Genomic DNA, 11,334 nt, shown 5'->3' on the forward strand with positions numbered 1-11,334 from the left:
AGTGTGAATCAAAACAGGGAAGGTGGGTTAGGAGAATGGTGTGAAAAAACACACGGTGACGACTCCCCCGTTCTCACACTCATATCCATGTCACTGACAGACTCGTGGTCTTGATCTCACCTGGTTACACTTCACTGCACAGAAAAATGGAATTCTGCAAGTTCTGAGCATTTCAGGTAAGGAAGGGTCTGGCATGTGCAACGGGTCTATGGTATTGATGAGCCCTGTTATGTTGATGGTTGAGCCAAAAGTTAAGTTAGAAACATAATTTAAACATTTCAATCCCTGCCTAAAATGATGGGACGACCTCCAACATCCGGCTACTGGCATAACCCACAAATTGGACTGCATTCTTTGGCTTGTGTTCAAGTCCTTAAATATGAGTCCATGGAGACGAAGTGTATTTAATGCTTTGAACAAAGCAATACAGTATGTGGGCCCACTGCCAAAGATCTACATTTGCCTGGTTTAGCCAGAGTCCCATAGTATTTAAAATGTAGAGAACTATAGACCTCCATGTCAAACAGCAGTCTTGACAAGCACACGGAATTTTAAATATTGGTTTGCATCGCCTACAAATTTACGAGATCAATGTCGCCATATATGTCAACATCTTTTGCACAACCTTGAGGCCCGGCAGTGGAAGTGCATCATTTCAAGAGCATTGAATCCGCACCTCTAGGCACGGTTGGCTACATATGGTGGAAAAGAAGTTCAACCATACTGTCTTAGCAAAACTGGGCCGGTTTTGAGATGTCTTAAGCAGAGACGGGGACTGGTTTGTGTGAACGCGAGAAAACTGGCAAATGTCCGCAAGGACCATCTACGAGTCGAGGATATGGTTATTCCCATAGATGCATTTGATGGTGCTGTTAAGATAAATGAACTTGAAAAGATTGGACACCTGTCAACCCACAAGGTTTACCAGTATTCTTGTACATGGAAATTGAGTTTCAGGTCCATACGGCGTACAGCCGTTTCAATAGGATTTCTTGGATAAATATTGAGATTTGTAAGGGCACGGGGTGACCAATGAGAACTGAATTGGTCTAAAGTAGGTACTGATAAGGGGTTGACATAGATGTGATTAAAAATAATAGGGTTTTTACACTTTTTTCTGGCAACAAAACTGAAACCTTTTTTTTACAAGGATTCATATCTGCATTAAACACAATACTTGCCGTCAAATTCAAACAAAAACACTGATAATTTATGCATTGTCCTTGAAACTGATTGGTCCACACCAGAGACAGCTTTCTTTTGAGCCTCGTCTCAAACGGTGTTAGACCAGAGGACACCAAAAGGCGTACACAGTCCAAAGACAATGCTACTATCAGGGTAATGAGAGCTCGGGGTGAGCATCTACATCATGGGACCTTTGCCAATACCAACATATAATAGTTCAACAAAAAAGGAGCATCGGATGCTTGCGTGAAAGCGTCGTTCGTGTGCAATTTTTTTGTGACCTTCCTGGTCGAAGGCCGTAAATGGTTGTCAGTGTGTGACGTCACTCCACGTCTACCAGCCCCCCTCATTAAATCATGAACAGGTGACGTCTTCCAAATAGACACCTCCCCCTCCCATTCATAATAATTATTGGGTGACGTCACTCCACATGGGGGGCCGAGGCGCCTCCCCCCTCCTCGGTGTCAACTTACAACCCTCACTACAAAGGCAGAACCCTCACGTCACGCGGTCTCCGTAACGCTGTTGAGACATCAAAGTAAAAAGGACGTCATGATGAACAAGGGATTATCACCTTTACATGAAATAAGTCTGTGTCACCGCCCCCTTACAAATTGCACACGAATTGATGCGATGAATATCACATCGCGGTCTGCTTTTTGCTTGCAAGTTTCAGATTTACTGCAATACACCCGCCCTTAGACGGGCAAAAGGCTCGTCGCTTATCTAATAAATTCAGGCCAATTATTCCGTTAGGTCAATGTAACGGATGGGACGCATACAATGCAAACAAGCGAGGCACAACATAACGGTGACCTGAAAATCCGACGATGAATACGGCTTACAGATCAAGCCGGGGTGGGAGTGGTGGTGCAGTTGTTAGCGCACTCCGCTGTGGAAATCTGTGATAAAGAGCTTTATTGCTCATCGGATCTATACATATTATGAACCCGGCCAGCCCAAGTTCGATTCTCGTTCACGGCTAAAATAATTGGCGAGTGATATTAATACTCTGGTTCTTTCGGTAAAGTCACGTAGGTAGAAAAAAATTAACCCGTAAAAACAAAATTTTTCACTATAAATCCTTTATATGCGTGGCGGCTAGAGTCCTCTCGTCCTCTGGCTTGAGATGGCTGCCACCTATGGGTCAGATGATTGTCTGCCACCATTAAGCAATTGGTAAATACATATTTAATTTTTTTTCCCTAAACAGTGTAAAATTTTGGGAAAAAATTTTCAAGAAAATTAATTGTCACGCACAACGAGTCTGTGTGCAAAATGTCAGCTCGATTGGATCACGGGAAGTGGGTTAAAAAATGACCGAAATATTTGCACGGTCGTAAGCAAGCAAGCACGCAAGCAAGTAAGTGAACTTAATATAAAGGATTTAAAAATAATAGATCACGACGTTTCGATCGCAACAACAAGCGACCGTCTTCAGGTGAGAGAATCAGACTGTAGTGGAGGAGGCATTATACGCTTCAAATCAAGATTGAGTGATATTAATTCAAACCCTTCAACACGCACTGGTCAAGCAACGCTCATGACCTATACGGCGTGGGGAGCTGGCCTTCATCCAGCAGTAGATTTACAAAGGCCTGTACAGGTACATTTGTATACTGTACTCATTTCAAGGCTGAGTCAACCTAGGGTCTGCTATCACTCGCCACTCATTTTAGCCTTTGTCCGGTAATTGAGTTAAGGTCGCCGAGTTTTCGAAGGGCAGTGTGCTAACCACTTTCCCACCGCTCACAAAAAAATACTTTTGCTGAAGGCACACAACTTCAACTAATAACACAACACGGTTTGTATACCAAGGGCAATGGCTGGAAGTGAAATGAAGAATATAAAACTTCTTCTTGGTTCTTTCGGTAAAGTCACGTAGAAGGGAAATAATAAAATAAAAAATAAAATAAAAAAATTATCACGACGTTTCGGCCACAACGCTGTCTTTCCGACAGCCCTGTTCTTCACCTGAGGACGGCTGCTTGCGTTGTGGCCGAAACGTCGTGAGAATTGTATTTGATTATTTTATTATTTCCCTTCTACGTGACTTTACCGAAAGAACCAAAAAGATGAATCCCTGCAGTCACGAAAGCTTTAAATCGAAATATAAAACTTCACAAAAAAACCCATGACTACCCCAGGTGGGACTCGAACCCACAATCCCTGGCTTAGGAGGCCAGTGCCTTATCCATTAGGCCACTGGGGCTTCGCACAGACACACAACCTCCTGAACCCATAGACAGAGACCTCAGACTTTTGGGGCAAAAGCTGTTAGCGAGTGGCACCTATTAAGGCCAGCACGGCACACGAGGGAGTGAGTGGTCAGCACCACGCCCGGCCGCCTTTGTCTCCCCAGTGCCAGTTGTTCCTACACACCGCACCAGATACTCATTTAAGGCTGAGTAAACCTACGTGAGGCTCAGCACCAGTTCAGATATTGGCCAGTTGTTAACCGTTGATGAATCGGCATCATGATACCAAACGATAAATTAGCGCGAAAGATAATTAACAGAATAAATATTCGGGCTACGCGTCTACAAATCTGCTCACACACCCACCCACCTGCAATGCTATGATGGTCATCAGCCTTGGTCAAGCCACTGCTGGATGGATGTCTCCCAAGCCAGTAATGAGTGTCATGTTCCATGATTATCATCATCAACCTTGATCAAATCATTGCTGGATGGAGACCTCCCCAAGCCAGTAATGAGTGTAATGTGCCATGATTATCATCATCAACCTTGATCAAATCATTGCTGGATGGAGACCTCCCCAAGCCAATGATGAGTGTAATGTACCATGATTATCATCATCAACCTTGATCAAATCATTGCTGGATGGAGACCTCCCCAAGCCAATGATGAGTGTAATGTACCATGATTATCATCATCAACCTTGATCAAATCATTGCTGGATGGAGACCTCCCCAAGCCAATGATGAGTGTAATGTACCATGATTATCATCATCAACCTTGATCAAATCATTGCTGGATGGAGACCTCCCCAAGCCAGTAATGAGTGTAATAATGTGCCGTAATTATCACGATCAACCTTGATCAATCCGCTACCGAATGGAGGCCACCCCAAGCCAGTGATGAGTATAAAAATGTGCCATAATCGCCATCGTCGTGAACAGCTTAAACCAATCCAATGCTAGATGGCTGCCTCACCAAAGCCAGCGATGAGCGCAGTGACGATTCAATCCGTGGTGTGGCCACGTGGTTTTTTCCGCGTGACCTCCTTCCCTGCACGCGCTTCCTGCCTTCCGCGCTGGGGAAGGTCGCAAAGCGCAGCGAGCGAGCGAGCGACCGCCTTTGTCTTCTCCCTCTCTGCCCAGGCCGTTTCACCCCCCCCCCTCTCGCCGACCCCTTAAGGCCCCGTGAGGAAAGAGCCACACAAAAAGAGAGGTGGGGTGGTCAAGATCTGGGTCAATCGCAACGTTCAATTTGAGGGCATTACCACCGGGTAGGGGGCATTTGAGATGACCGCGAGCAGAGTTTTCGTGCGGCTCGCTGGGGTCTCGGGAGCTCTCGCGGTTTCGGCAGGCGCCTACAATGCCCACAGTGAGTAGTAGTTGTTGATGTTGTTGTTGCGTGTTGGCTAAAGCGGCACCTAGGCTGGCACAGGCGCGGCTGTGACTGCCACTGCCACTCGATGCTGACTGCTCCTGGAGCCTTTGCTGGAGCGCCTCTGCGCTACGAGACCCGGTGGGCGACCCGAGTTCGATTCTCGCTCACGGCACCGCGGTGACGATTATCTGAGCCGGTGCTGGGCCTCCCCCAGGTCGACTCGGCCTCAAATGAGTACCTGGCCTTGTGTGTCAACAGTCTGTTATTTTATTATTTACCTTCTACGTGACTTTACCGAAAGAACCAAGAATATGAATCCCTGCAGTCTCGAAAGCTTTAAATCGAAAAATGTCAACAGTCTGTTAAGACTCCACGGAGGGGATCTTTGTCTCTGTGTATGAGTGCAGTAGGTGTGTGTCTGTCTGCGCGTAGCACCAGTGGCCTAATGGATAAGGCACTGGCCTCCTAAGCCAGGGATTGTGGGTTCGAGTCCCATCTGGGGTAAACCACGTGGATGTTATCTATTTTTTTTAGTTTACCCAATTCGCACAAAAAGTGTCTCGTCCACGAGTCGAACGCCCCTTAACCACGGCTCGGATGCCAACTCGGGAGTGCTGTGTTTCTGCTGTCTCCTTTGTCTCCAAACGCAGCGTTCAAGTTGGGTCAAGCCGACGAAAATCAGCAACAGGTTTGTGCTACAGCGCCACCACCAGTGTCTGCATTATAGCCATGAATAGTCTTGACGATAAGGGATTATTTGAATACAGTACAGGGTACAAACACATTCCTGCGGTGGGAGCTGGTAGGAACGTTGGGTTGCTCGGTCAATGGCCAGGGTCAACGGCGGCGTGGTGTATTCCGAAAATATTCCCGATTGTGAGGGTGGGCACAAGCCGGCGTGAGTAGGTTAAACGTTGAGTTTTATAAGGGCACCACGGGGTGACCAGCCCCCTCCCCACCCAGCCCCACCCCTCCCACCCCCCACCCAGCCCCACCCTCCCCACCCAGCCCCTCCCCACCCTCCTCTCCCCACCTAGCCCCTCCCCACCCTCCCCTCCCCACCCAGCCCCTCCCACCCAGCCCCTCCATGCACGACGGACACAATAATCCCATGTGGGCTGGTGTAACCAGGAGGTTCCTACCAGTATAATATAGGGTTATCACTGATCAGTGTACTTTGTACCTCCGTGGTGGTTGAGGCGGTCACAAGGCCCAGTCTTAGCATGCTCACCTCACAGAGTATCGCTTGTTGCAGAGGTTCGCGGTTCGAATCCGGTAGGTGGCCCTGGTTAACATTGCAGGGTGTGTCAGCCGTAGACATGCAGCGTCTGTTCCACAGTGGACGCCAAAGATTCCAGTGGCGTCGTCCGCAAGAGTAGGCCATCGCCTGCCGACGTCGTTGACCAAGTTAGAAATATTACGGCGCAAAATCACTCGATTGAATTTACACGTAGCAATCATCGCCCCCTACTGACAAACTAATGTCGCCTTGCAGGCCAGGTGCTGGGTTACCTTTTAAGACACAGGGAGGGGGACCCTTTTGGAATGTTTGAGATGCGATTAAATGTGCTTTGTTTAATTGTTTTTTATCGCGAATGCTAACAATGTAAAATCTTGACTTAAAGGTTTCGTGACTGCAGGAATTAATATTTTTGGGTCTTTCGGTAAAGTCACGTAGATAGGTTCAAAGAAAATAACAAAAAACTAACAAAAGGCCTCCTGATGATGATCGCTTGTGTTGTGATCGAAACGTCGTAGTTTTTTGTAATTTTTTTGTTATTTTCTTTGAACCTATCTACGTGACTTTACCGAAAGACCCACATTTTTTTATCTTACAAGGTACTCCACTGATCTGTCTTGCACAGCAGCCTACGACTGCATGTTACTCACCCGCGTCACCAATTAAACTGAACCGAATTATATTTAATTGCAGTTGACCAAATATGCCTTATAGCTGAAAACACTCCCCCCCTCTCTCTCTCTCTCAATCAGTCTGGCTTCCAGAGTGTTATTGTTCTAATATTATTGTTATATTACTGCATTATTATCAATGCAAATGCTCAGATATATTTTGTGTTTTTTGTTGTTTTCGTGCTCCGCAGACGTACGACACCGCGAATCGCTACCACTTCATCCACACGCTGGCTCTGCTGGGAGTCCCACACTGTCGGCGGCCCATCCTGGTGAGGGTGCCCCACGCTGCCCCCCCCCTGCCCGGCCCGATCGCCCTCTTTTTCAGGAGGGTTCCTACTGCTGCATTGGGTTTTTTATTTTCAAACTAGCTTGTTTGCCTGTCCAATGACGGGTGTATATTGCAGTAATCTGAAATATTCAATAGAAAAATTATTCAGCTCATGATTATTAATGAGGTGGGGGGGGGGGGTTGCCCCATGTAGAGTGACGTCACCTGCTAATGGTTATTGCGGAGGGGTGTGGCATGTGGAGTGACGTCACCCGCTCATGATTATTAATGAGGTGGGAGGACCCCACCTGTTCATGATTATTAATGTGGGGGGCTGGTCGACGTGGAGTGACGTCACGCGCGTTACCCACAGACATTATTGGCTCATTATGTTCGTAATGTTTTCAGCCGATTAATGGCGACGAGTTGCGTTTATCATACAACGTGGGGAGGAAACAGGAGGCCCCAGAGAAAAGCCCACGCCTTGCGCGATGGGGCAACGCTCGATCCCCCGTACAGACGGAAAGAGATGGCGATCAGTCCGCTTGCTGTACCGCCTTCTCCTGGCGAGCCAGGGGTATGGTACCTCCTCGACGCCCACGGGACGGGAGCTTCACAACATTCCCTGCCTGCCCTAGGTCGACCCAACCTTCAATAAGTTTTTGGTGCGGTGCATATACATCACCAGTTGGGAGACAAAGGCGGTGGGGCGTACTGCTGGCCGCCCTCGCTCTTCCTGTGCTGTGCCGGCCTTTGCAGATGCCTGCACAGAGCACTTGACCCAGTAATCTTTATAAACTAAAACAAACAAACTATTTTAATATACCAGGTAAGGCCTGCTGAGCTATATCGCTCTTTTCCAGAAGTGACCTGGCCACACAAATGATAGCTCAACAAAGTGACTCATCACGTGTTCATGTATAGCAGCCAAATACTATAAGCACACGTTTCTAAACGTGGTGGGAAAAACCCGAGGAACCTGGAGAAAAATCCACGCCACCACGGTGAGTGAGAGACATACTCTTAGTTTTTTTCGGTAAAGTCACGTAGGTAAAAAAATGAAATTAAAATTAATAAAAAATAAAATAATAAAAATCACGAAGTTTCGGAGGCAACACAAGTCTCCGTCATCAGGTGGGACCGTCACAGCCAAATTTGCTGTATCAAGTGAGGCTGGGATTCCAAGATGCAAGTTCTTAAATACAAGTTACGGGAGAGGAGAGGGGGGGGGAGCTTATCAGAATGTGGTAGCCAATGAATGGAACGTATTGGGAGAGGAGGGGCTAAAAGTGAGAGACATGCAAACATACAGCAGTTGCCGTCAGGGTCTGGATCAAACCCACGACCTCTTGTATACCAGGCGAGGTGTTTAACATCTCACCACCGTGGCGCCCCACTAGATAGCCACAGTCAGAGGTCGCAACCGGGTACCCGATACCCGTACCCTACCCGATACCCGGCTACCCGTACCCGGCCAGGTACGGGTACGGGTACCCGTTTGCGACCCTGGTGTGGCCGGGTACGGGTAGGCCGTGAGTCACTGGTGAGTAACCGTTTGTCACTCATTTTGGGTAGGGTACGGGTATGGGTAGGGAACGGCTACCCGTACCCGGTCGGGTACGGGTACCCATTTGCGACCCTGGTGCAGCCGGGTACGGGTACGGGTAAGGAATCAAAACCCGTTTGCGACCTCTGGCCACGGTGCACGTTTGCAAATACACCGCTCCAGGAGCAGCAGCCACACGGTGGATATTTTAAACGTCACCGAAACGAATGATCAAAGTGTGACAATGACGTCGGCTGCGGTGTGGTGCATGACGCGAGACTGGTGGCCGGTTCTTAATTGGTGGCCTTTGTCCGCAGGCCGGCTCACTGCTCACGGCTGGCACGGTGCTCTTCTGCGGCAGCTGCTACGCGCACGCGCTGGGGCTGGCCGATGGGCGCGTGCGCTCCATCACGCCGTTCGGGGGCATGTGCCTCATCGCCGGCTGGCTCGCTTTGGTTCTCTGAGACCCCCCCCCCAACACCATCCCCGCTGCTGTGGAGGGGGGAGCAGGAGGTGGTGATCGGTGGGGGTTGGGGGGGGCTTGCCGGTGTAGGAGATGCGGCTTGTAGGTCGCGGTTCGACGTGACGCATTCACTGGATTATGAGACGCTTCGGAGAGAGGACGACGTGCCCCAAACTTGTGCCCGCTGTCGACTCGGCTGTACGAATCTGGCACGCACCGACCAAACAATGCCACTTACCCCAAGTGATTCAAAATATGCATAGAATGTAAAGTGTAAAGGTGCAGCCCTGCAATTTATTGCTCACGTCAATGCTGGCGGAAGGGACTCCGAGAGGGAGCTCTAGAGAGCCCCTCTGGAAGGTATTTGGCCTACTTTTCCACGCCAGCCAGACATCTTCGAAGAAGTAGGTGTACCCATATTTAAAGCAAACTACTTTTTACATAAACTAAACTTTTTATTTTACCTGGTGAGGCCCACTGAGCTATAAAGATATTTTTCATGAGCGACCTGGCCACAAATGATAGTTCAACGAAGCGGCTTGCCCGGTCGCTCATCAAGGCCCTGATGCAGCCTCTTCCACCTCTCTCTCTCTGTCCCCCCATCTCTCCTGACCCCCTAGGCACCCGTTTCTCCATTCTGTTTCCCGTAATTTTCGTCTAAATTCCCATTCCTTCTCTTCTCTCTTCCCTCGGCGTGTGCCGCGGGCAAATTAATAGGTGCTAGCTTTTAGAATGCGTGGAAGTTGATGGATTTTTTTGTTGTTGTTGAATGAAATCCTATTGGGCTAAACATGTTGGAAATGTTGCTTATTGAAATGTTTGCTCAATGCTACGACCTGTTCTCCAAGGTACGGACTGTTTAATGTGTGACATTTGCGCGTGTGTGACATGTGTGTGACATGTGTATGACATGTGTGTGACATGTGTGTGTATGTGTGGGAGCGTTCGTGCAGTGGTTAGCGCGCTGCGCTATGAACCTGGCGAACCGAGTTCCGACTCCCGCTCACGGCCGGCGATGATCGTCCGAACTAGTCGTGGGCCTCCCCTAGGTCGACTCAGCCTTAAATGAGTACCTGGCGCTGCGTATAAACTTCCAGCACTGTGGAGACAAAATGCTTCCCGTTGTGCACAGTGCCGGCCTTAATAGGTGCTCGCTAACAGCACTGAACAGTCTGACAAATCTTGACTGATGATGATGTAATGACCCAGCGTACGCAAGAATCGATTACTCGCGAATCGTATCTGTCGTGCGAGCTCGGTTCTCGTGGGTCTCTGCAGGCACGAGAGGCGCTGCTGTGCCCACAATGGCAGGCAATACGGTGGGGTAGAGAATCGGGTCTTGATTGGAATCGGCTGGTCAACGACAGTCCTTGTGTAGTGGTGTTAACTACTCGCTGTTCGCAAACTGTGAGAGAGCGGATCGTAAACAAGGGTTTCCCGCTCAATCAAACGGTCAGGGTCAAATGGGGTGAGGTAGGATCCAAACGCCAGATTGGGAAGGACCAATCAGAGGGTCCCACAAGGTGGCCGGGGATTGGACAACCCGGCCACGAACAGGAATAAAAGCCAGAGCGCTGAGAGCTCTTGGCCAGTTCTGCTACACGAAGACCCAAGTCGGCCGAAGACATCTAGGACCCTGGACCAAGCCCTCCAGCCCTTATCAGGGCGAGGGCTCAGAGTAACCAGTGGTCGGGGAGAGATCCCCTAGGTCCAGCCAGAGGACGCTGGGAGAGCAGGGAGATTAGACAGCCTGCAAGGTCCGGATGCTGTACCTTTTGAGGGTAACGGGTGAAGGGACCATTAACCCCTTAGTGTGATAGGGACTGTATTAAGATAATAAACAGTGTGTGCTATAAAGAAGTTTAGAAGTCTGTCCTTTACAACACTAGACTTGCACTACACTCGCATGACCCGAGATCCATTGATGGAATTGTACATTCCCATTCACCCAATAAATACTTACAAAACGATTATAATGACTCGACGTGCCTTGTATTTGTGTTTAAGCATTAGCGGGGTGTAATGAGCATGCATCACTTGATCGAGAAAATTACATCGCACCAAATATATACTTTCAGAATCAGAATATGTATAGTTTGTAGCTCATCGGATTCCACCATTATCAATAAATATTCAGATTTTTAAAAAAATTCAGATTCCAAATAAAAAAAACCCGAGCTTATATCTCTCAAGTGAGGAAAAACGGTGCGATGCAGCCATTCGTGCTGTGAAGAAGGTCCATTGCCTGAAACGTCGTCGCCTATTTTTTCTATTTTTTTTCTTAAGGCCAAATATCCACACACACACCACAAGCACCACACACACACACCACACACACTACACCTACACAGCACACACACTCACCACACACACCGAATACAAA

At 48.5% G+C, this 11,334-nt stretch overlaps 1 protein-coding gene and 2 non-coding genes across 3 annotated transcripts; 2 read left to right on the top strand and 1 right to left on the bottom strand.

Moving 5' to 3' along the window:
- Positions 1-3,324: 3,324 nt before the first annotated feature.
- On the bottom strand, positions 3,325-3,397 carry TRNAR-CCU (transfer RNA arginine (anticodon CCU)). Its single transcript has one exon. It is a non-coding gene; the product is annotated as a tRNA-Arg (tRNA).
- Positions 3,398-4,428: 1,031 nt separating this feature from the next.
- On the top strand, positions 4,429-10,895 carry LOC144945372 (transmembrane protein 256 homolog). Its single transcript, XM_078873866.1, has 4 exons — positions 4,429-4,754; positions 5,411-5,448; positions 6,863-6,943; positions 8,806-10,895. Exons 1-4 carry the CDS (start codon positions 4,673-4,675, stop codon positions 8,950-8,952), a joined length of 348 nt encoding a protein of 115 aa, XP_078729992.1. The 5' UTR covers positions 4,429-4,672; the 3' UTR covers positions 8,953-10,895.
- On the top strand, positions 5,192-5,264 carry TRNAR-CCU (transfer RNA arginine (anticodon CCU)). Its single transcript has one exon. It is a non-coding gene; the product is annotated as a tRNA-Arg (tRNA).
- Positions 10,896-11,334: the final 439 nt, after the last annotated feature.

The sequence above is a fragment of the Lampetra fluviatilis genome, chromosome 2 (assembly GCF_964198595.1).
Source record: "Lampetra fluviatilis chromosome 2, kcLamFluv1.1, whole genome shotgun sequence".
Taxonomy (NCBI): Eukaryota; Metazoa; Chordata; class Hyperoartia; order Petromyzontiformes; family Petromyzontidae; genus Lampetra; species Lampetra fluviatilis.

Bases quoted from the DNA above. Each gene is read 5' to 3' on its own strand.
- LOC144945372 (XM_078873866.1), top strand. From the start codon at position 4,673: ATGACCGCGAGCAGAGTTTTCGTGCGGCTCGCTGGGGTCTCGGGAGCT. The intron at 4,755-5,410 runs GTGAGTAGTAGT...CTCCAAACGCAG, and splicing joins AGGCGCCTACAATGCCCACA to CGTTCAAGTTGGGTCAAGCC. The intron at 5,449-6,862 runs GTTTGTGCTACA...CGTGCTCCGCAG, and splicing joins CCGACGAAAATCAGCAACAG to ACGTACGACACCGCGAATCG.